Source organism: Mauremys reevesii, linkage group 18 (genome assembly GCF_016161935.1).
Source record: "Mauremys reevesii isolate NIE-2019 linkage group 18, ASM1616193v1, whole genome shotgun sequence".
Classification (NCBI taxonomy): domain Eukaryota; kingdom Metazoa; phylum Chordata; order Testudines; family Geoemydidae; genus Mauremys; species Mauremys reevesii.
In genome coordinates, this window is record NC_052640.1 from 21,986,272 (window position 1) to 22,011,322 (window position 25,051).

Consider the following 25,051-nt stretch of genomic DNA (forward strand, 5'->3'; position numbering starts at 1 on the left):
TTCTTTCTTATTCATCATTGCATTTCCCCTCTCCCATTCTTTCAGTCTTCCATCCAAATCCCTCTTCCTTTTGTGCATTCTCTTCCTCTTTTCTCAAATGCTCTGCAGCATACAACCTAATTTATAATAATCTAACCCTATTTAATGGGTTGTGTTGCAACAGAGTAAAGTTTTAAGCTTTTTCAGCTGTTCTGTTTGACTGTTACTGATGCCCAAACATGAACCAGGTCCAAATTCTATTTATCTAGGTGCTTATATGGTCCCCATAACTGTAGTGTTTGAGAGCCTAGGGCTCCTTTTCAGCCCTTCATTCTAGTTAATTAATCTTGCCTTTACATACCTAAACCACTTGCCTCAAGTCAGTTTCCACCATGTAGGAGAATGGCCAGGCAGTTTCCTTTGAGCCAGACACCAGTATGCCTCATATACTGGCCAGCAGGGAGTGTTTACCATCATTCTCTCCGGAGAGCAAGCATTATTTCCAAAGCAGGCGTGAGCATAACTGGAAGCCACTGTCAGCAGACTGGCATTGCCTCCAGGCTGGCTAAAAAGCCTCAGTTAATATTTTCCAGGTTTACATGTTCACTATCTTAAAACAAATATTACAGACCTTATTTGGATTCTCATTCAAGCTTTTTTATTAACTGGCCAAATTAAATTTAAAGCAAGGCTCTTCCCTTTACCCCTCTGCTGAAGTCTCCCACCTCCTGTGAAGAGATGGATCTCCAAAACACTGTCTCTCTTTGCCTCCTGCAATGATGGAGGAGGAAAAAAAGTCTCTGCTACTCTATTCCTCCCTCATCCTTCAATTTTTGGGTCCTGCTGCCCTTTGTGAATAACTTGAATATCTATCTGCCTCTGCTTTAAAGTTCATAGAGGAAATAATATATGGAGAGATACCTATCTCATAGAACCAGAAGGGACCCTGAAAGGTCATTGAGTCCAGCCCCCTGCCTTCACTAGCAGGACCAAGTACTGATTTTGCCCCAGATCCCCTAAGTGGCCCCCTCAAGGATTGAAATCACAACCCTGGGTTTAGCAAACCACAGAGCTAGCCCTCCCTGCTAAAGGGAAAGGTCCATAAATGGCTATTAGCCAAGATGGGTAGGACTGCAACCCCCATACTCTGGGTGTCCCTAGCCCTTGCCAGAAGTTGGGAGTGGATCAAAGGGAATGGATCACTTGATGACTGCCTGTTCTGGTCATTTCCTCTGAAGCACCTGGTGTTGGCCACTGTCAGAAGACAGGATACTGGGCTAGATGGACTATTGGTCAAACCCATTATGGCCATTATGTTGTCCTAAACACCCTTCTTCTCTGAGGCCCACAGACATTAACCCACATTAATCAAATGCCCTCTTTCCCTTCTCCAACATTATTTTGATGGGGGAAAAGGGAGTAAAACATGAGTAACACAACAATAACACAATATAATATTTAATCCTCTCTGGGTCTTCCAGTGGAGCATCCTTTATCTAGCCATCTCTTAAATAAAAAGATTATAATGGATGGAAAAAATGGTAAATTGCAGACATACATTGATGACAAACCAGTAGATTTTGCTATTGGTGTGTGTGGAACACAGTATGGAATCATTGTGTTATTGTATAGAAGCAGCTCATCTCCCATTGACACCCAAGGGAGTTTAGGATACTTACCAGCTCGAGCTCATACAATGTAACTGATTTCCCAAGAAATGGTTACAAAGTCTTTTGCTTTTTAACATTACTATACATAATTATAAGGGCCAATGTGTAGCCAAAGAAACTGCTGGCAACTTCTGCTGAGATTTTTGCCCCAATTCTGCAAATGTTGAGGACATGTCTCCAGATTTGAGAGGATGGGCATTGATAGGCCTAGTCACTCTGCAGCAACCTGTACCAGGCCTAGCAGCACTATTAGCAGTTACACTGTTGTATTTGTATTGTGGTTGTACCCACAGGCCTCACTCAGGATCTGAGCCATGTTGTGCAAGGTGCTGTACAAACATGAGGTAAGAAATAGCACCTGCCCCAGTAATCTTACAGTGTGGAAAAAAAAAAGTGCTTGGCTATTCTGGTTGGAGCTGAGCTACAGTATCAAAATTACTGCAGGGAATGGGAGTCTGGGAAATAAACCTGATAAAAGGTCAATAATGAATGGGAGTTTCTTGATATCTATGTTACCATTCCTAACCAGGCAGTGTGGCATGATGGGGAATCAGAAGATGCTGGATCCCATGCTGGATAAATTGGAGAGAGGAATGAGTATAATAAATGTTTAACCTGCATATAGAATAGCAAGGTTGGAAGGGATCTCAGGCAGTATCTAGTCCAACTCCCTGCTCAAAGCAGGGCCAATTGCCAGACAGATTTTTGCCCCAAACCCCTAACTGGCTTGCTCAAGGATTGAACCTACAACCCTGAGTTTAGCTAGCCAGTGCTCAAACCACTGAGCTATCCCTTCTCCCTCCCTATTGGTATGGTTTAGGGTTGAACTAGAGGGTGAACTCACTCAGCTTCCCAAAGTATCTGTACATGGACACATGCAGGACAGACTAGTTTGGTAGTGAGGAAGATTTGGAACATGGCATAAGTGTCAGGTTGGTAGCCTATAGTCTGATCAGTTAATTAATCCATGCCAATGTAAAATTGCACTGTGGTTTGGGCCAAGGCTCCAGTGCCTCTGAGAAAGGCAGCTGCAAAAGGAAAATATGGTTGTATTCTACCCTCAGTTTTTATACAATGCTCACTGCTATCAATGGAAGTTGAGCTGATGATCCATTGTAATACATACCCCTGCTGTTGTAGTCCTGGCCCACAGTACCTCAGTAAAAATATTATTCTGCGGTAATCACAGTCCCTTGGTAATGACAGGAGCTGGTAAAGGTGCTGTCTCTATTTTAAAGGGAGGTGCTCACTCACAGTCTGTTTGGTTAGTGATAACAGTTGAATAAAGTACCAGGAGACAAGTACTACAGTGATGGGCACAAGTACATGAATCTAGATAGAGAAAATATGTTGAGGGGGGAAAAGTTACACTAGTCTGTCTCCATTCTGGTGATTGAAAGGGGGATAGATCTCTAATCAATCATACTAAGGCGACACTGTGGTCAGGGGACTGTGCAAAGGCCTCTGTGAGGACTTCCTGGGTTCATGCTCCAGCTCTGCCTGAGACTGACTGTGTGGCCTTGGTAAAGTCACTTCACATCTGTGCCTCATTCTCTTATCTGTAAAATGGGGATAATGTTGCCCATGGATTGTGAGGAGTAAATGTATCATTTATTGCAGAGGTTCTCAACCAGGGGTCCGGTGCCCCCTGGGGAGCCCACAAGCAGGTTTCAGAGGGTCCACCAAGCCAGGCCAGTATTACAGCTGCTGGGGCCCAGAGTAGAAAGCCAAACCCCCACCATATGGTGCTGAAGCCCAGGCCCCTGAGCCTGAAGCCAAAGCCTAAACAAATTAGCTTTGCAAACCCCTCCCCCCATGTGGGGCCCTGGAAAATTACCCTGCTTGCTCCCCCTTAACACTTGCCCTGGCTTTTATATGCAGAAAAAACAGTTGTTGTGGCAGAGGTGGGCTATGGAGTTTTTAATTGCATGGGGCAGGGCTCAGAAAGAAAAAACATTGAGAACCCCTGGTGTCGTGAACACTTGTGCAATACTGTGGCTATATAAGAGTACCACAGAAGCATCAGCAGCAAGGAAGGTGTGTGTGTGTGTGTGTGGGGGGGGGGTCGTCAGCAGTCATGTTTAAATAAGGTACATGCCACAACATGCAGGTCCTGCTTCAGGCTTTGTTTGTGTCATGTGTTACTGTATGCAGTGTTAGTCCCATGATATTAAAGAGACAAGGTAGGTGAAGGGAATATATTTGATTGGATCAGCTTCTGTAGGCCAGACACACCAGCTTTTGAGCTTACAGAGGGCTCTTCTGCAAGTCTGGGACCCCTCTTATTGTCCTCAGTTTGATTTAACCCTCTCAGACTAAGCTGCTCCCGTGTGCCCTGGTGGATCAGGCTGGAGGTGATGTCCCAGGTGTGTAAGGCAGCCCTGGAGAGGAGCATGGCTCACATTCCTGCCACACTCAGGCTCGCTGGGGCATTTGGCCTCCGTTCAGGGTAAGTGAAAGAAGCGCAAAGCCAAGTTTGAGGCTGACTAACAAAGCTAAACCCACACACGGCTCTGATCCAGCCAGGCTCCCGCCGCAGGGCTCTGCACAGAAGCCTCTCGGGGGCTTTCACAGCCCTGTTTCCTTTTATGCCGCTCGGTGCCATGTTTTCAAATGTGAGTGCCTAAAGTTAGGCCGCTCCAGCCCCGTTTTAAGCCCCCACGTTTGAACAGCCCCAACTGCAGACAGCACTTTGGATCCTGCTACGCGGCTTTCTTGGCAGAAACGGCTCCGCTCTCGGACACGCTGCCGGGTCCCCCACAGCCGCGGAGACCCGCACGGTAGCTCGCCAAAGCCAGAAGCGGTTCAGCAGCCGCTTCCCCGGGGCCAGCTCCGGGCCCCCTTTGTTTCTAGCTGCGCGCACCACGCTGCCTGAGCCCCGGCAGCTGCGCCATGGCGAGCCAGGTGAGAAGCCTCCGTGCGCCGCTACAGGCTGGCGGGAGAAGGGCCCAGGTGGGGAGCGCACGCGGGGTCCCGTCCCTGCTCCTCTCCCGGGCGGGACCAGCCGCAGACGGGTCCACTCCGCGGTACTTGCCCGGCCTGGGCGCGGCGCTCGGCGAGCCCCACTCGCTGCCGTCCTCCCGGTGCAGCCGGCCCGGCAGGCAGCAGCCGGCCGGGTTTTATGCGCACGCCGGCTGCCCGCCCGCCGGGGGTGGGAGGAGCCGGGCAGGTTGTGCCCGCCGGGCCCTCCTCCCTCCCTCCCTCCCCGCCTGGCTGAGAGGGGTCGGGGGAGGGGGCAGCATGGCCTGTCCGTCCGGCCCCTTTTCCAGCGCTCATCTGCCCCGGGAGTGCGGCGCGGCGCCTCGCAGGGAGAAGAGGTCCGAATGGAGACAGACGCCAGCCAGCCCGGCCTCGCCTCCCCGGACTCCCCGCACGATCCCTGGTACCGCTCGGCGCGGCGGGGGGCGGGAGCCGGGGCCGGCCGCGCGCCTCTCCCAGCGCCCCCGGCTGCACCCGGCCCCCCGCACCACACCAGCTCGTGGCCCGGGCAGGCATGGCGGTGGCGGCGGCGGCGGCCGCTGCCAACATGGCCGATCCTGCGAGCTCCCCGGCCGCCGCCGCCGCCGGAGTCCGGACCCGAGCCCCGCTCCCCGGGCCGGGCATAAGGCCACGCGCTGACCCCGGGACCGGGCAGCCCGCAGCGCCCCCCCCCGGGGGCCGCGCAGGGTCCCCCCGTGCCCGCTCCCGAGCCTGGGCAGCTCGTTCCGCATCCGCGGCGCGCCGGGTCCGGTCCCCCGCTGGAGCCGGGCAGCCCGCCCCGCCTGCTGCCCCCGCGCTGCTCCCCTCCCGCCGCCGGCTGGCCCGGCCCGGAGCCCCGGCTGCCCCCGGCCCGCCCCGCTCCACTCACGGCTCTTTTTGTGTCTCCCACAGCAAAATGTTCATCGGGGGACTGAGCTGGCAAACCACGCAAGGTGAGGCCCGCCGGGCAGGGGCCGCTCCCCGCGGGCCCCGGCCGAACTCCGGACCGGGCACCTGCCACCCAAACTTTCCCAACTCCCCGGGGAGCGGGCTCGGGGCTCTGCTCCGCCCGGCCCGGGGCTGTTATTCCCGGGGGGGGGCGCTCTGTAGGGCTCCCTCGATGCCTCTTCCCGCGGGGGGCGGACAGCCGCGGCCGCCCCCGAACTCGTGTGTGTGTGTGTGTGTGTGTGTGTGTGTGTGGGCCGGGGGGGGGCGCGTCGCGGTTAGCCACCAGGGGTCGGCTCCGGGCCTGGGGCGCTTTCTCCGTGGGCCGGGCGGCGCGGTGGGGAGGGAGCCCCGGGGGGCCGGCGCTGGGCAGGGGCCCATGGCCTTGTGTTCTGGTTGCAGAGGGCTTGCGGGAATACTTCAGCCAGTTCGGGGAGGTGAAGGAGTGTCTGGTGATGCGGGACCCGCTGACAAAGAGATCCAGGTGAGAAGACCGGCCCTTGCTTCTCCTTTGCCCCTCGCCAGAGCTGGGCCCGACTTTAACCAACTTTCTCTCTTTTTTTCCTTCTTCCCCCCCCCCATCTCCCGCCTGGGATTCGGGATTCAGGGGCTTCGGGTTTGTCACATTCATGGACCAGGCCGGTGTGGACAAGGTTTTGGCCCAATCCAGACATGAACTGGACTCCAAGACGGTGAGGTTTCTTCTCCCATCTAAGGGGGTTCATTTGTCAACTGAGCCTCAGTGCTGAGAGCACTGATTGATTGTGGTGGTTGATTCCCGATGAGGGGTGTAAAGTATTGATTACTGATAAAGAATTATCCCACCCTTCTGCATCCTGGTGATGGTTTGTTAACTGACTGCTCTTCTGAGCTATGGATGACCAGGTATGGATTGGTTTGTGAATGTTGGAGTATTGATTATGAATCCCGGGTTATGATTTTCCATTCTGCCTACTGATTGCAAGATCCCTTTTGTGAAACTGATTGTGGCACTTTGTGAGTTGAAAAGACTGAATAGATTCAGGACTGCGCAAGAAAAAGTGTGTCCATGTGAAACTAACTGTGTCTATGGGGGCAGCTACCCCCTAAGTGGAGAGGACATAGAGAGCCTCACACTCTCATGTGGTGCCCTCTCTTAGTCCCTTATGGAAATACAGCACCCACAGCCTTTGGTAGGCTTTTCTTGTCTCTTGCGTGCACCAGTCACCTATTTTGCCATAGGTGTAACCCCTCCATGATGGGCGGTTGACCCTTACAAACAGGGCTTTGGAGTGGAGCCCGGAGCGCAGAGCAGTGGAGCTACAGGTTTTTGCCTGGAGCTGGAGCGGAGTCGGAGCACAGCTGCAAAGCCCTGCTTACAAACAGCTAGGCCTGTTCTCTCTGGTGATGCTATGGAGCAGTGGTTCTCAAACTTTTGTATTGGTGACCCCTTTCACACAGCAAGCCTCTGAGTGCGCCCCCCTTTATAAGTCAAAAATGCTTTTTTTTTTTTTTTAAATTTTTTATATTTAATACTATTATAAATGCTGGAGGTAAAGCAGGGTTTTGGGGTGGAGGCTGACAGCTTGCAACCCACCATGTAATAACCTTGCAACTCCCTGAGGGGTCATGACCCCCAGTTTGAGAACCCCTATTATAGACCCATATCTCTTTGTGTTGAGGAGTTGTTGCCTCATGCTCTCCTATGGCTTCCCCAGGATACAAATTTGCAATGACCACTTATTCCTGAAGTTTATTGTCTCCTAGTGTGCTCAGAAGTGGCCTTTGTGGGCCATCTTCTGCTTTTTGAGATATCAGTGGTGCCTCCATCCCCCAGGATGGTGCATCAGTTCTTGCAATTACAGGCTGGTTTAGCCACTTTGTGAACTTGTAGATAGTTTGGGGGGGGGGGGGTTGTGTGCGGAGTCATTGGGTCTCAACATAGACTGTCAGTTCCTGCATTGCAAGCCCTTGGCATCAGAGAGATATGTAGGATCTGTGTTTGGGGAGTGGGTGTTGGAGATCTTTTGTCTGAGTAGTTTTAGTGACTTTTGTGCTGTCAAATTCCTCTTAATACTGCCCCAGGGGTGGGGATACAAGTGGTGGGGGCACATGGAGGGGGAAAAAAAGAAGTTCCAGTTCCAGCCATGAACTAATGAAAAGTCCACATGTGTAACTTGAAGTCTAGTAAGGCAGTTCAGGCATCAAATTCTTTATCTGAGTTGAATAGAGAGAGCGGGAGAGAGACCCCTTTCTTGAGGCTTACAGCATGAGCTGCGGTGAGATTTATGTCTGTTCCTGTTTAACTGCATGGATCGTTCCCTTTGATGTATACAGGACCTTCCTCCCCATGGGAGCTCCTGGTTAAACCTATTCCAGCCGCCTTTGCAGCGTGCAGATTGCCAGGAGTCTTAAAAACCTCGTCCTCTCGTGAGAGTGGTGCAAAGTTAGTTTTGCTTTGGGGGGAGGATTATGATGAAATGTTTTGGGGTGGGAGCAGGCTTGTTTTATTTTATAGTCCATGCAAACATGGGGTCTGATGGTGAATCTGTGGGACTAGCCTAGCTCACTTTTGAAAAGGTGAGTGTGGATGTTGATGGTAGCAGCAGTCCCTAGAGTATTTCTGGGACAGAAGTGAGATGCAATCGATGGTCTCCATTCTTACCTGTCTAACCCAATGCTGCTTCTGGTCTTAAAGCAATTCTGCAATCCTCTGGCTGGGCCCAGGAAGGGGAGGGGATGGGGAATGGGTAAGGTGCTGGAGGAGAAGAGAAGGGACTTGTGGTGTAAAGAACATGTGGGGCTGGCCAGCCATTGAAATTCTCTGATGCATCTGGCTTGCTGATTGTATGTTGAGGAAGCAAGAAGAATGGTGGCAGTTTCTCTAGAGTCCTTTCTTTGTCAGGAACTTTGATTTTTTTTATTATTATTATTTTTAAAGTTTAAATCTGGGCTGAATGTTTTGGGGTATGTTGCCTGGTAATTGCTGGATTAGAATCTAAGCCTGATCTATATGTGCAGTTCAGTGGCTCTCAATTCCCCTAAAACATGCTGATTTTGTAGCCCCGTGTGGAGCCTTAGATGTGTGGGTTTTTTTATTTTTGTTTTTAACCCCTCTTTAGTTGAAAGTTTCTGCTGTTAGTCATGGACTAAATGTCACCAACTCATCTGAATCCTAACTTAGGCTTTTATAAAACTTTGTGGGAAAAGCCCAGTGTCCTGAAACTACACCCCATTCTCTGTGCTTGGTGTCTCCTGGTAAACAGCACTTGGTAGATAACGTCTGCCCAACTTGTTGCTTCATTGTTTTCTGATTCTTCCTATTGTAATTAATGTTGTTGGCCTGATTCTCTGGAGGAAACCTTGTGCCTTTCAGACTTCTCTTTGTTTGTAAGCTAGCTAGCAGCCTACAGGAGTTATTTATGGAAATGCTTGATATGAGAGTTGGCTTTGCCGTCTCAAGGTAAAAGATTTGCGTGAAGCTGCAGCCGGCTGCTGCCTTCAGTTTCTTTATGTGCCCTAGAAACAGTGATGTGTTTGAGGTTTTCTTGCTTTTGCTTTTGCTGTTTTTATTTGTGTGTGTGAAAGGGGTGCTGTAGGCATTTTCAGATTCACTATTAACAAATGTAACAAAGCTGGCACTAGAGATATGACAATTGTGCTTTTTTGAATCACTTCGTATCCCAGCTAATGGATATAGATAACATGGATAATGATGTCAGCAAGTTAAATGTAGTTATATGAGCTTACATGGGAATTAAACAGCGTTACGTGGCCTGAAAAGTGGTAATGAAGGGCCCAGTTGTGCCCTCGTTTACACTTGTGAGGTCAGTGGGATTCCATGGATATAACCATGGGCACAATTTGTCCCTAAAGGTTAGTAAATTGAAATGAAATGACAAGTACTTAAATAACACCCCTAACCACTATCTGATACTGGTTAAATTTTTTAGGACATTATCTGAGGAACTCTGAATTCCTTGTGTACAAATCTTTATCACATCCATAACTGACACTGAAGTAAAACTCTACCAGATTATTGGCTTTAGTACCAGGGATACAGGAAGAGATTACCACCACTTCTCCTTTAATTATGAAAATTCCTGCACTTGAGGAATAGCCCCCTTTTAGTACCTTGAGTCTTGTATTGAACATTCTCTCCTTTGTGCACCTTCCATTACGGGTCTGCAGTTGATTGGTCAGGCCTCGGTTTACCAGCAACAATAGCTAGTTGTGCAGAAGAATTTGCTAAATTACTGCCTACCCCCTCTAGCCAGGTGGATATGTTATCTCTACCCAGTTTATCATGCTCAGGGTAATGAAAAAATGAGGCCTGGGCTTAACTTTGCTGTGTATGAAAGCATCTTCTTGGCAGGAGCTGAATGACACTGGCTGAGAACTAAAAGACAGTAGATTATTGTTTTTGCTTATTATCTGCCATCAGCCTCTTGGTCTCCTGCCGTCCTCTGTCCTCAGAATTCACTGTGGATTTCTGCACTAGCCAGGAAGCCAGAGGATTGGAGTGGGAGGAAGGGGGAGGAGAAGGGAAAGGTGCTCAGATGTCCCTCTGAGGCACCAAGAGGGTATGTTGCTCTCTGTGTTTGGCGGTCGTAAGGGGAGGTTTATTTATGTTCTTCACTTTTGCCTCTGTTTACTTACACGCTGAGTTTATTTATGTTCTAGGTTGTGGATCAGGATGGAGGTGGGAAGGCAGAGGGGAGTGATCTGAAGAGGTACTGAGCTTTGGGTTCTGTATGATAAATGAAAGGATGAACGAAGGGAGAAAAGCCAGGCTGGAAAGTAGAACAATAGCAGTGAGAGGAGCTGGAGAGACGCAGTTTCCTTGTGGGCTGTTTGAGCTGCTGGGCTAATGGGACAAACTTCTCAGCTCCTCTCCCAGCTACAGCCTTTCCCACTGTGGGCCGAACAGACCCTCCTTTAGCACAGGGCTCTCTAAGCTGATTTGTAGATTTGGATCATTTCTGATGTAAAGGTGACATCATGAGTTGGGGGGTGTGTGTGTGTGTGTGTGTTTGGTTTTCAGTGCATTAGTATTTTCCTAGTTTAAGTTGTGGTAGTGTTAATAGTGCAGCCGTGTGTTCATCCATTGCTGACCTCAGCAGAATGTGCACCACCTGGATATTAGTGCCGAGATACAGGCACTCCAGTGGACAGCAGGTTTATTAATAAACCAAACAGATAGGTGCATCTAGCACAGTAGGATGATTGTAACAGATTGTTTTTATTGTAAAGCATAAATCCTGCAGACGGGGCAGTAGTATACTGTGTGATTTGATGACAGGAGTCTGTATTGCAACTCTCTGTCCTTGGGACTCTTCTGTTTAATTCACATCATCCCTTCTCATGTGAATCCATCCTTTTGGGGATGAAGTTCTTAGCTTTTTATGTGCTGGCCGTTTCCTGCTCCACTATTAACCAGGTGAGCTCTGTACACTTAGCCGGAGCGAAGGGGAGATTATAGAGCACTTTAATGTGAAATTGCTGGTGCAGGGTGGCCAAGGTAGAGTGTGAATACAGAGGACTGGCTAACAGAGGCTGCTAATCCCAGCCTGTGGTGTTCCATCTTGTGCTGAACTGCTGCTGCTCACATTCAGATGGAACATTGCATGCTGGGAACTGTAGTCTCCAGGGATCACAGTTCTAATAGAAGATAAAGTTGTCTGCCGTCTACTTTATGCTCATTAGGTGTCTTTCTTGGATCTGGCAAGCTATCAGTTGGGCAAAGTTTGTAGAGAGCTTACATTAAAAAACAAAATGTAGGCAATTAAAGTGTGTTCACCTGCTCTCTCTCTCTCCCATGTCTCTTTCAGATCGACCCAAAAGTAGCATTCCCCCGCCGAGCACAGCCCAAGGTAGGTAGCATGTGCAGCTTTTACAAATTGAAAAGGTGCAACTCAATGAACTTAAATCCTCTTTGTGCTTTTGTCCAGAGGATGCTGGAAGGGCATCTTGGTGCACCTGCCAGCACTGGTCCTTAAGGCTCTGATGATTGATACTCAGGCTTAGTTCCTACTTTAATGATGACCTTTGGTGCTCCACCTCTAGACTAGCATTCCGTTGTGCCTGATCTAGCTCACTATGGAGCTTTGTGATGCTCTTGTGATTGCCAGTGTGGGGTTGGAACAGCCCAATCTCCACTCCATTGTGTTTAGATCATGCTTAGTGAGTGGAGCTGATGAAATGCAGAACTCTGCTCAAGAACATAGCACCTTCTGCTCTTTGGTAGCCGGTATCCGGAATCTGTAGGATGACCTGGGCAGAGGTGTGGGAGAAAGAACTTCATTTTGTGGACTGGCAAGGTGCACACCAGCATTGTAAGGCCAGAGACAGAAGGACGTTGGGCTTGACATGCACCAGGAAGGTGGGCGCTTGGTGGAAGCGAGCAGCTGTGGGGGTTCTATCAGATGCTCAATGGGAAACTTTTAACTGCAGAGTGAAGAGCAAATTGGCAACTTGCCTTCAAAGTGCAATACAGATTTGGGGGTCTCACGTAACTGGGCGGGGGGACGAGAGCCTACAGTCTCACCCCAAGTACTGCAGCGGGAGAAAGGGCTGCTGAGGAAGAGGAGGAGAGGAGAGAATTGCAGAGTGGAAGAAGAGACTGATGTGGGGAGGAAAGCACTGGGGATCAGGAGCTGAGAACAATTAGTGAGCAGGTATCCTGAGTAACAAGCCAGGAAGCACATGGTAGGAATTGGGTTAATTCCATTAAGCAGTTTGGTGACAGAAGGTGCTTTAGTGTTAGAACAGGCTGCTCTCCAAGCCATGGAATTGCTGCGGATTAGCCCTGTGCTCCTTGGGGTTATTAGGACCATGTGTCCCTGCTAGAGCAGGGGTGTGGCCAAGAGGCTGAGGGGAGGATGCAGCTGGAGCATCAGTTCAAAGGACACCAGTGTGCCTCATCCTAGCAGCCATTGCCCCCCTCAGTTATTCCTCCTCAATCTCCTGTGGCTGGGGGGAGAGAAAGGGCAGGGTTTCTTCCTTTGCCTCCTCCCAAATGCACAAGAAGGCTTAACGGGGAGTTTCCTCTGGCTCCTTAAACCTGATGGCTTGGGAATGGGAGTGGAGCGGCGCTTGTTCCCTGTAGGACTGGACACTGCACAATTTGCAGACCTGTGGGCCATGGAGATCTCCACCTTGTATCACAGCCATGTTCTGCTTTCCCATTTCACTGCAGGGATTGGCAGGGTGACAGCAGTGCCCTGTGTGAGTGACGGGAGGGTGGGGAAGGAGATGGCAGCACTCTGTGTGTCTGCAAGGAGGTTTGTGAAAGTGGGTGACTGAACGATTAGTGGGGAAAGACTTTAACATGCTGTACCCATCCCCAGGGGGTAGATGAGAGATTAGTGGCAGTGCCCTGGCAAGTCCCACGGGCAGTTGGTGAGCTTGTGCATGCTGGGGGTTAGGGAGGAAAGGGGTAGGAGACAGCAATGTATGGTGACCACACAGCAAATGTGAAAAATCGCGAGGGGGGTGGGGGGTAATAGGCGCCTATATAAGCAAAAGACCCCAAAATCGGGACTGTCCCTATAAAATCAGGACATCTGGTCTCCCTACAGCAATATGGTGCATGTTTGGGCAGGTCTGAGATTGCACTTGAGTGATGGAGTTTCACAATATGAAATATCTGGGGCCTGAAATGTCCTCCGTTAGATACAGTGTTACATTAGGGGACTCTCTGCTCCATTGCTGCGGGCAGTCTTCCAGTGGAATACAGTGCACAGCATGTTCTTCAGCTTACAAAAGAGGAGGTTTTGGAGACAGATCTTGTTCTCTGCTAACTCTGTTTCTCCCATGAATCCCTGTCCTCCCCTTTCCCAGATGGTAACGCGGACGAAGAAGATATTTGTGGGGGGTCTCTCTGTGAACACTACCATGGAGGATGTGAAACAGTATTTTGAGCAGTTTGGGAAGGTAAGTCTGATGGGTGACATTGGATCAGGGCTGTCTCTCTGCTGGGCAGGAAGGGGTGCTTCCTGGTGATCAGGTAAACCATAGGTCAGCAAAAGGTTTGGGTGGCTGGAATTTTCATGCAGAGGGTTGTGGCCAGATGTGCCTGCCCTGTAATGATTTTGAACAGAAGCCCCTTGCTTGCTCATGGAGTAGATGGAACCTGAGAGAGGGGAGGCTGCGTGCTCTGCCCCCTCCCCTGAATCTCTCCGGAGATGCCTCTGAGGCTTTTAGTCCCATAGATTCATAGTTAAGGTGTTTGAAAGCTGGCGTCCGTTCGAACCCTAGATCTGAACTAAGAAGATAATCTGATCCAGAACCAAACTGTGTAGCTTTGGCCATTTCTGATTCTCAGCCTTATGGTTGACCCCTTTGTAACTTTCTGTTAAAACAAAATCCTTTGGACTGAAACTTCTCTTGCTGAGTCTTGGGCCAGAAGTGACAGTTTTAGGAAGCTGGAAGAAAATCTGGCAAGCAAGCTGCCCAAAGCTCCAGGTGCTTCTGCATTTTACTATAGCTGTTTTATGTCAGCTGATCATTCAAAACCAGATGGGCTCCTCTAACTCCAATTCAGTCAGTCCTCAATGAGCACACGTGCCTGTCACATGCTGGAAAACAAGTGGGGTAGAATTTGAAGTGATAAAGATCTTCCGTCTTAGCCTGTTATGCACTGGGAAGAGTGAGCATTTTGTGGTGTAATAGGTGCTGTGTAATGTTACTACTGTCACCCTGAAGGGTCCTTAAAGCACTTTATACACTTAAGAAATAATGCAAGTTATTACAGATAGGGATTGTTTTGCTCTACCGCTTCTGGGGTGGAGCACAGTAACTGTTTAATTATCAGTGCACAGAACTGTTGCACAGTTGTTTAGGACAGGAAGTGAAGGATACCATAGCCAGTTAGAACTTCTTGGGGATTTTAGGGAGGCAGAATGTAATTATCTACATTGGAATCTTGCCAGGACACAGGGATTAGCACCCTAACTTTGGCAGAAAATGCCATGAAATGTTGAATGACCATGACACATGAGACTTTAGTATCTGTGTCTCTTCTGAAAGAGGGCGCCAGCAGCAGCCCAGAGGAGGGCATAAGATGGTTTTATGGTGTGTGAATGCCTTAATGTTTGGAGAGAAGAAAATGAGTAGGAAGAGAGTATCATCACCAATCGGCTGTGTCATATCAGTGTAGCTTTCAGGAATTCTTTATCACCTATAAAGTTAGATTCTTCTACTTGGAGTGGTGCTGTCCAGTACCTTTGCTTTGTCTTGTAGAATGAATGATACATGCATCCTGGGATGAACAAAACATACATCACAGTAACTTGCAGCAACTTAATGCTTCCAGTCAGTCTTGGGAGAAAGGGGAAGTGTTCAGTGCTCTGGGAATCAGTATCCATGTTAGTCACTTTTTTCTGTATTCTACATTTTTTAGAATATTTACATTATGTAAATATTTTACATTTTTTCTGTATTCTAACACAGAAAGTAAATGTTTTGTATCCATATGTCCTGTTCCGTGGTGATGTCTCCAGAGCACCACTGCAGGAGTCATGAGTCTGCTCAATGGTCACAGAACCGTTTTGATCAGTAGTTGAAAGTCAGGGGCACACTCCTCTCTTAGCCTTAAGTTCCATAGAGCACAAATACCCTGCATCTGGTAACTGTCCCTCTGCCTTCCAAACAGTGTCACAGAACCAACCTCTCCCTTCAGTCATGTAAGACACACAGCATTTGTACATAGCTTTAATGTACTTTTATAATTAATTTTAGGAATGCACACTTCTCCTTTCTAATGTCTTGACTGTTTTGTCAGGGTTTGCCCAAGAGAGAGAACGCTACCAAAAAGACTGGCTTTAAATAATGCTCCTTTTGTCCTATGTTTCCTACTCCATAAAAGCAGGAAAAGTGCCTTTCGTGCCTGGGGAAAATGCTGTGATGGCTTGTAAGGGCCCCTTCTAAAAGGGCCCAAAAAGAAAACAGCAGAATTTCTTGCTGCCATAAGCTTTGGAGGCACAGTATTCTAGGAGACCTTCTGTGGAGGAGTGTCTAGGGCTATGTAATGTGCCTTTGAAACCTCCCTTAGAGTGGAAGCCAAGAGAGAGAACACGCACGCAGAAAGGGAATGTCCACAATTAAAAGATGCCCCACAAGGAACTGCTCAGATTGGTTCCCCGAGCTAAGGCTCCAGGTTCCTTGGACAGGGCTGGAAGGAGAGCTTCATGCAGTTCAGTAACCCTCATGGCAAAAAGGAGGAGTGCTCCAGAAAGCATCCTGCAGTTAGAGCTAGGTTAACTCTGATGTAATTGGCCTGCTCGGATCATAGGAGTTTCCCATAAGGAAGGGCCTCTTAGATCTGGGTCGACTGGATTGATCCTCTGCTTCGGAGCATCCTTCTGATTCACCTGACCACTCCAACAGAAATGCACACCCTCAGAGCTCTGGTGCGAAGGATGTCCCCATTCTCCGTGCCAAGCCCCAGCTTCTTCTCCCAGTGGGATCATTTCCAGAGAGGCTTTCACCAAAATGGTCTTCCTTTGGCCATGTGTGGATGACTCCTTGGTGTTGTGGTTCTGAGGCAAGCCTGTGCCACCCTTCAGTCTTGGGGGCTCTCAGCTCCCATGAGATCTGAGTTCAGGATGGTATGATATCCAGGTCTATGAAAAGAGTGTTCTGTACCAACCAGTCAGCTATGGTTCTTCCTCATGGGGAGCCTTATTTTAATACATCATCATCTTTGGAACCTTGTCATCTTGGAGAGCCTCGTTGAAGAGTTATCCAGGATCTCTTCCTTAGAGGTACTCTACCCCTTGTTGTGTCTGGCCCTGTGGTCCTCCCGCATCTGCGATATCTTTAGTGTAAGGAATTGAGGAGACCTCGATCTCCTCTGCCAGGAAGTCTCCTCCAAAGAAGGCAGTCTTTTTCGGGACTACCTGACCTCTGTCTGACCCCACATCCAGTAGCACCACTGATCCACAGGACATTGGTACTCTGAGAGGCAGGAACTGGTGAGGACTATCTTCTAAGGTGCCCTGATGAGACTGCCGTGACTACTATTTCCCCTCCTCTGTGTGACACCAGAGCTTCCCAGGATTTGGCAGGCAGCATCTGGCCTTTGCGCCTTGATTTGTCAGACTCCTAGATCTTTCTGCCAGTTCCCAGGGAAAGATTTGGATTGTTCTTCCAGAATCCTACCCCGAGCTCAATTGTGATCTCAGCTGCAAGTGAAATATTTAAAGCCAGGAAGTTGTCATCTACTTCTGGGGACAAGGGGCTCAAACAACTGAATGTGTTAAGGTGGAAGGTTAACTGCTAGGCAAGCCTGACACAACAAGCCTCGGAATGTGGAAGATTCTCCATCACTTTAAATCTTCAAATCAAGATTGGGTGTCTGTCTAAAAGATATGCTCTAACTCAGCCAGAAGGCATGGGCATGGTGCAGGAATTACTAGGTGAAATCCTGTGGCCTGTGTTATGCAGGAAGTCAGGCTAGATTATCACAGTGGTTTCCCTGGTGTTAAAATGTATGAACTCTCCAGCTGTCAAGGTTGCCAAGGTAGCTATTGCCAGACATAAGTTTTCTGCCTAATCAAAGGCAGGATCTTGAGCTCAGCACATTCATGAGCAGAAAAATAGAAAAACAATTTAATGAGCAAATTTGAAATTTGTGTTGCTGGGTTTGAAATGGAACCACTTTCCATTTTGATCACAATTTTTTTTTAAAAAAAATTCAAATCTTTGGGGGGAAAAAAAAGTGTTGCCACTGAGAACAAGTATATGAATGATTTTTTTTTTAAACTTCTCTGACCTTTGGCAAAAGAAGAAGTGCATGTATGGAAAATACTTGCCATTGCGCAATAATTAAGGGGAAAATCGGAGGGAGAGGGTAAAAACAACCTGCCAAAACTTCAAATGTTTGGTGTTTTGTTTGTTTGTTTACAAAAAACTGGAAAATTAAAAAAATCAATATAAAAAAGCTTTTCCTTTCAAAGAAAGGCCATTTTTGTTTTTTATTTTTAAAATGCTATGAATGAAAAACATTGATCAGCTCCCTTTATGAGGAGAAGATACAGGGATGTGTGGAATTGTTTGTTTGAGGAAGGCCAGGTGTCTAAGCATACTCCCAAAGCTTCCATTGATGTCTCAGACTGCACTATACTAGGACTTTGAACATCCTTGAGTCCCTTAAGAAACACTCTTGGCTCCAAAACTCTCATCTCCACCAAGCCAAGGTCATGGACCTGCCTTTTAAAGAAACCAACCTTTTCCCCTCTGGGACAGAGGTTGTGGAAAGGATTAAGGTCACGAAATCCATGGAGAGGTGTCTGGACTTGAACCAGCTTTTATTTGCAGGAAATAGTTTAGATTTCACAAGGGACAATTTCAACAGTCCTTCCTGGAATCAGGCTACCAGCAATAGGACTAGACAGCCTTTTTTTTAAAGTGAAATTTAAAAAAAGAAACCATCAGAGGAGGAAAATACCTTCCACCTCAGCCGGAGCTGGTGCTGCATCTAGTTCAGCAAGTGAGAATATGCCCCAGAGGACCTCAAAGCAATTTTGGAGGACCCAGATCCTCAACTTCTTCCTCTTTCACCTCACCCCTTGGGAACAATTCCCTTTTTTATTTTTAAAGGCATCTGAGTAATTTCTTTGGACTGCTGGGTCCTAGAGCTCACTGCATGGGGGTACTTCTTCCCATTCTTGACAATGAGAGAGCTCAAGCCCCCTTCCCTTTTCAGGGAGCCTTCTCATGAGGAACTTCGTGAAGAGCTCTTGGCCCAGTTAAACTAGAATCGTAGACGTGTTGTTTCCTTCTCTCAAGAAGGAATGGTGGTCTGCACCCAATTCTAGAAATTGGAACAACTGAGCAATTACATAAAGAAAATCCAATTCTGCAAGGTTTTCCCTGGAGAGATTAATCCTGACTCCTAACCCTCCAGGCTGGTTTGAGGCCCTTGACCTTCACGATGATTACGTTCACATTTTGAAAAGGAAAAAGCACAGGAAGTACCTCAGAGGTTTGTGGTAGACAATTACCAATCAGTACAAGGTACTCAACCCTTCAGGCCGGTTACAGCCCCCAGAGTGTTCACCAGATCCATGGAGGTGGCTGTGACTTGTCTGTGTTGCCTGGGCCTGCAGGGGTATCCCTAGCTAGATGACTTGCTTATGAGAGCTCAGTCTTTCAGTGAGGTGACCCATATCCTGTGCTCCCTCTATATATCTCCCAGTCTGAGGGTAAACAAGGAAAAATCTACCTTTGTCCAGCCTGGGTTCTCACCTTCATAGTGGCCACCTTAAATTCTTCAAGGGTTCTAGGTTGCCCATCACAGGCCAGGTTTTGAGATCTCATCCAGGCAGTGAACCTAGCCAGGTCCAGGCTAGAAGGCCCTGTGAGATTTTATCTTTAGGTGTTGGGCCAGATAGCCGCCTGCACCTTTGCGTTACACGCACATCCATTAGAAGGCCAGGGATGTGACCCTTGCAAGGGTAGTTAAATCATGTACAGACTAGTATTTCACAGCTGGGAAATGAGTGTTTCCCCACTCTCCTAATCAAAAATTCTTGTGGACGCTGCTGGAGAATGTCTTAAAAATAATGTCCTTCTCCCCTGCTCACGGTTGGGAGAGCACAATTTGGATCCTTAATTGTCCACAGTCCACTTCAGGGATCAAAGCTCTATGTAAACTTGCTACAGCAGAGGCTTTCAAATCCTTTCTTCCACAGATCAAAGGGCAACTGATGCAAATTTTTATTCACAACATGGTTGCAATTTACATCCCGAACAGATGGGGGGAATTTGATCACCTCCATTGTGTCAGCAGGCAACTTGTCTTGTGGCAGTTCTACATCTGGAACAAAGGGATTCCCTTTACTCTGCATCTGGCAGGCACGGAGCCAAAGATGCTGCAGCCAATGACCTGAGTCAGAGAAGCGCAGATCAAGAGTCTGAATGACCACTCATGCTGGTGGTTCATCTGATATTTGCCAGGTGTCCAAGGATCTGCTCAAGAGCAAGCAGGCACAGGCATGCCTATCAGGCCCCTTTCATTTTCACTGGGGGAAAGGGGCTCCTGTCCTCACTTTACTGTCATCCCCAGAGCAGTGAGAAGGTTTCAGCAGGACAGAGCCAGCGTGGTGGTCTTAGCACTGGCATGGGCTCAGCACATCTACTTTTTGGAGTTTCTGTCCCTGTGCATGGATCAAGTAACCATTTACTCCTCCCCTAAATCAAGCTGTGTTGTCCCAGTAGTTTGGTTAGTACACCAGGACCTCATGTCATTTCACCTAGTAGCATGGCTGTTAGTTTCCAGTTCATCATGATTTACTACATCCTGTTCCGTCCAGGGCTTTGGAGCTGTCCGGCTCCGCTCCAGCTCCAGGCAAAAACCTGCAGCTCCACTGCTCCAGAGCTGCGCCGCGCTCCAGCTCCATGCTCCGCTCCAAAGCCCTGGTTCAGTCTCTTTCTGAAGGTCTCATTCTTTGCAGCCATGGGGAAGCCTCCACTTCTGCCTTCAAAGTTCTTATTTGAATATTTGCAACTTTCACCAAGATGTCGACCTGCAGACGCTCACTCCAAAACTTTACTAGATTTTCATCTGAATCTGTCTCTGCCCATCCCTCCCCAAAGCCCCATGACTGTATTAGTGAGCTGTTAGCTGATGGGACTAGGCCATTGAAAAGGTTAAACTGTTTGTGGCCTTTTGAGGAAAAACCTGGAGGCTAAGGCATATCTGCTGAAAGGCTATCTGCGTGGATAATACTGTACGTTCAGTCTGGTGAACTGGTTTAACATCCTTCTGCCTAAACATCTCAGGGCCTACTCACCGGGGGGAGAGGGGGGCAGCTTCAATGCCATGTGCCTATCTGTGAAATCTGTAGGGCTGCTCTCAGCACTGCAGCAAGATCAAAGGCTGACTCTGGGAGGGAAGAGCTTCAATTCCTGATCAGCTACCAGAGCTCCTTAGCCCATTTCCTCAGGGAGGAGACTGCTAGCACAGCTCCCTAGAGTAGGGCTCAGCAGTAGCAATGCCATGAAGGACTAGAAGAGGGGGCTCCTTACCACCAGGTAACACTGTCTCTGAACAGGGCCATCCTTAAGATTGTTAAACAGGTGCCCCTATGCCGGCGCAGATGGTGCCCCTACGCTGGTGCATTTGGCTCTGTGAATATGGCCCCCGCCTTCTGCCTAGTAAGGAGACTGCAGCACGTGCTGGATGTGTGGGAGCCGACCTGCTCTTACCTGCTGTCCTGATCATAGGCGTGGACTCGGGGGCTGGAAAACTTAGTGGGTACAGAGCACCCACCAGCGCCAAGCTCCTCCTCTCTGCCCCCCTTCTCCTGCGCGCCGGTGGCCCCACGCTTACCAACTCCTCCCCCTCCCTCCCAGCGCTCCTGGAGCGCTGCAAACAGCTGATTCGTGGCGTTCAAGCTCCAGGAGGGAAGGGGAGGAGATGGGGAAGAGGTGGGGTGGGGGTGAAGTAGGGGTGGGGGCTTGGGAGAAGGGTTGGAGTTGGGGCAGGACCTGAAGCGGAGGGGGCGGGTCTAGCACCTCCCAGCAAGATGAGAAGTCGCACCTGTGGTTCCGGTGGTGCCCCAGATTTTGGCTGCCCTATGCAGCTGCGTATGCCTAAGGACGACTCTGTCCCTGAATGTATTTCCTCCACAAAGCCACATTATTCCTCCCTCCTCCCCATGGATTTGGTGCACAACTCCAGAGAAGGTTTCTGAAGGAGCTGGGGGGCTGCTAATGAGGGGGGATCATTATACCCTCTGTCTATAGAACGTGGGACTTGGACATGCGTATGCCCCCTAACTACCAAACAGTGCTCAAAAAGTCCCATTGCCCTGTGAGTCCTGTGGCCGAGTTCTGTGGAGGCAGTTCATTTGGAGTTGATAGTTTAACCTTTTCCTCCCCGCCCCCCCCCGGCTGAGCCTAGTAGTTGAACAAGGAGAGAGACATTATCCAATAGCTATAGAAGAAACTTAAGCCTTGAACTTCTAATGTCAGATGTTGGATCACTCCAGCCTTGACCACTAAGCTAAACGCTCATCTGCTGTGTTTCAGCCATTAACACAAATATTTATTTAAGAGGGAGAAACAAGACAATTCACCCAGCAAAACTTTTGTTAATGCCCAGTTACAGTTGTATGGAATGTCCACACCCCATTGCAACCGTATTGTTGGAACGTAAATGCGATTTTAAAAAATCAGACAATTCTGAAGTTAATTTTAATCCTTTCCCAGTATCTCTGCCCACCTTCCCGACGTGGGCTGGAGATCACACCCTGCGTTCCTGTTCCCATTGGGCAACCCCTCCTTTTCTCAGTACAAGCTCAAAATGTTTCTCTGCCTTTACACCTCTCAGTGCACGGACCAAAGAACCCCACACACCCATTGCAAACCACTTTTAACTCTGTCCCTTTCTTCATGGCCAGCGTATTCGGAGCCAGCACCAGCCTGTCCCCAGACCTCTCTCCACATCCCTACCTATCCTCGGCATGCAGAGTGGGGATCCTTTCTACTCCCCCACGTGTACACTGAAACACCCCCCTCTCCAACCCTTTCTCACATCTCCTCAACGGGGAGTTGAGACCCCCTCCTGAGATGGGCCAGAATCTCCCCATCCAGCCTTGTGGTCCCTGGGCAGGATTACAGAATGAAATAACTTATCCTAATGCATATGCACGAGAGGGCGGGCAGAGCTGATATGGCAATAGGATGGTGGGGGTGTGGTCTCTGGCTTGTGTATGGAGTGGGGGCAGGGACAGGATTCAAGTTGGTGTGGGAGCCTTAACTGAGAATTTGCCGCCAGACTCGAAATTCTTAACTATAATATTTTTATAATGGGTAGTTTTTGTGAAGGGTGTGTGTGAGCAGAATACATTCCCAACCTCATGTGTGCACTGCAATGCCCTTTTGTTGGGTGTGTGGTTGAATTTCAACAGGATTTTGTTTTACAGAGACTAAGGCAGCAAAGCCCTCTCTGGGCTGTGCTTGTTAGTTTTAGTTTTGCTGGTTGTGTGCATGAGCGAAGGAAATCTGGGGTAACTCTGCTCCTGTTCAGCCCAACGCTGTATCTGTGAAATTGGAAGAAATCAGAGGGTGGCTCTGTCCTCTAGATGACCCCCTTGGAGGGAGCTCTGGGGAGGTTGGGTGCTCCCCTTCTTCCTCCTCCACTTAGTTTTGTGAGATGGGAGAACTGTGAATCCCTCCCCTTTGATGAGAAGAGTGGGGGTTGGCTCATTGCTCCTTCCCTCTTTGGGCAAGCTTATGTTGAAATCTGGGTGGGTGGAATCTGGGGACAGAGAGGGGATGTTTGGAGGCTGGGCGTGGGGTATGGGCATAGATCTGAGCTGCTGTGCTGGGTATGCCGTGGTATGAGGTGTAGCGTTGCTCCAGCGCTGTGCGCACAGGGGGAGCGAGGTGGCCTTGAAAGGCCGTTTTGTGTGTGTCTGAGGCGGGGGGTGCAGGCTGCCCTCTCTCACACAGGCCTGTGAGGCCGGCTCCTGGTGAGACTGGCCGCAGCAGGGTGTCTTTGTGTCTGTGCTGAGCGCTTTGCAGAAGAGCATTAGAGCTCGCACTAATCTGATCCAGCAGCTGGGATTGGAGGGGCAGGGTTACCATGGTAATCAGGCCCCAAGAGAAGCTGTCCCCAGCAGCCTCTTTTGTTCAGGCCTAACTCGGCGTTGGCAAAGCTAGCGCGGCCCGGAGAAGAAAGGCTCAGGAGAATGGGCCGGGGAGTGGCAGGGATCCCAGCGGGGGCTCTGCCCAGAGAGGCACCCAACAGCCAGCCACAACAATAGCCGCCCGCCAAGGACTGCCACTCACACTTAGCGCTTGGCCACATGAACTTGGCTGCTGGGGCCAGCCGGCCCCGCTAATCCCGCCTCCCCTGCCCTGGGTTTCCATGGACACAGAAGCCTATTAAGGACACACATTAGCAGTTTGTGAGTTGAATGTGCGCCCGGTGTGGGGCTCGGAATGGCCTGTGCCGCTGGGAATGTGCTGAGGGCTGAAGGGGAGCCTGGCCGCCTGCTTTCCAGGAGCTGCAAGCTCAGCATCCTCTGGCTTCCATTCCTGGCACTGATCTTGGACAAGCCACTTTGCTGCTCTGTGCCTCGGTTTCACCATCTGTGAAATGGGACAAATAATCTTGACGCACACACCCCCGCACAGGGAGGCTGTGGGATTTATTGGTTCATGTCTGTAAAGCACCCATGCTTGGCGTTCCTAGGTGCATCTCCCTGGCAGAGTGTGAGCCTCCTGTCTGATCCCCCGGCCTTCCCTACTGACAGCAGGCGCTGGCAGCTGAGCGCACAGTTAGGCACTTCCCAGGTTTCCCTGCACTTCTGCCATATTGTCTGGATTGCTTAGTTTTTTGCTCTATGGTTGAATTCTTGCTGTTTCTTTGTTCTTGCTTATCTTCCATAATCTACCATGCTCTCCACAGGGTGGCGCTGTTTGAGTCCTGTGTTGTGTAGTTTGAGAAACCCTGTCAGGGTGTTGTTTGAGATGCAAAGTCCCTCCCTGCTCTGAGCTGCTGAAGTGAAGGGTATCCTGCAATGAGCTCCACTTGCGTTTTGTTGTGTGGGTTTTGGAGTGTTTTAGTGTATGTTGTCCCCAGGACACCAGAGCCAGCCCAGGGCCAGCACAGCTTATTGAAGTGTCCTGGGAGTTACCATGGCAATGCTAGCCTGATAACTCTTCGTGGTACTGTTGTGTGACACAGCAGGGCGATTACAAGGGAGTTTGACTGATGGGATGGGGAATTGCAAGTGGCCACCCCATGCTGGGACAGTCCTGGGCCACTCACGCTGCTCTGACAGTGCACCTCAATCCTGACGATTTGTAATGCTGGCTGAGCCAGTCCTGAGCCCCTCAGGCTGCTGATGCTCCTTAATTCTAACCCACTGGTGTTCTAGTTTGGGCCTCTCCTAAAAGAAATTCACCAGTTGTGCTGAACTGTGGGTCAATTTCCAAACTAGTCTGAGCCCATCAAACTTATTTAGCCTGTTACGTTGGAAAGATGTGACTCAGGGTCTCTAGAGGTGAAAGTCTGAGGAATCCATTTTGCTGTGTTTTGAACCGTTATTTATCTGTGAATGCTTCTGTTGATACTCTAAAAGTGCATTTGTGCTGGTGTATAAAATGGTCCTGGCCCTAATGGGATTTTGTTTGATCCTAGAGCTCCTGGATGGGAGACTCAAGATACTGAGAGAGTGCAGGCGTTGGCTGAGTTTTGTGGCACGGCTATAGCGTTCATGTAGGGGACAGTTGTTTTCAGATTGTAAATGTAACTAGGCTGCGTGGGGGCTTGTTTAGAGTACAGAGTGGGCAGTCTGACTGTGGAGGACTAGATTTCAGAGGGGATTGGCTGATTTTTAGGGGACTACTGCTAGCTCCGTCAGGACATGAGGCTTAGTTCGGGATGGTAGCTACTGTGATTGGGGTTCAAGCACTGCAAGGAGGCAGCTGCTGATTTTAGGGTGTTGCCGAGAGGGCCATGGTATTGTGCTCCATCCCACTCAGGCCCACATAACCTTAAT

At 49.3% G+C, this 25,051-nt stretch overlaps 1 protein-coding gene across 13 annotated transcripts in view; it reads left to right on the top strand.

Moving 5' to 3' along the window:
- MSI1 (musashi RNA binding protein 1) overlaps positions 1 to 25,051 on the top strand; it is a 51,640-nt gene that overhangs the window by 10,741 nt on the left and 15,848 nt on the right. For 6 of the 13 annotated variants that reach the window (XR_005589449.1, XM_039504569.1, XM_039504570.1 and 3 more), the window contains exons 2-8: positions 1,943 to 1,993; positions 3,964 to 4,098; positions 5,520 to 5,560; positions 5,955 to 6,036; positions 6,160 to 6,244; positions 11,363 to 11,404; positions 13,374 to 13,466. Coding sequence is in view for 12 of the 13 variants with exons in the window: in XM_039504569.1 (XP_039360503.1) it covers positions 1,943 to 1,993; positions 3,964 to 4,098; positions 5,520 to 5,560; positions 5,955 to 6,036; positions 6,160 to 6,244; positions 11,363 to 11,404; positions 13,374 to 13,466 (529 nt within the window). In the remaining variant the exon portion in view is untranslated. Of the gene's footprint in view, positions 1 to 1,942; positions 1,994 to 3,963; positions 4,099 to 4,827; positions 5,032 to 5,519; positions 5,561 to 5,954; positions 6,037 to 6,159; positions 6,245 to 11,362; positions 11,405 to 13,373; positions 13,467 to 25,051 lie in introns of those variants that run through there. The other 7 variants (XM_039504577.1, XM_039504576.1, XM_039504572.1 and 4 more) reach the window with 5 other exon arrangements.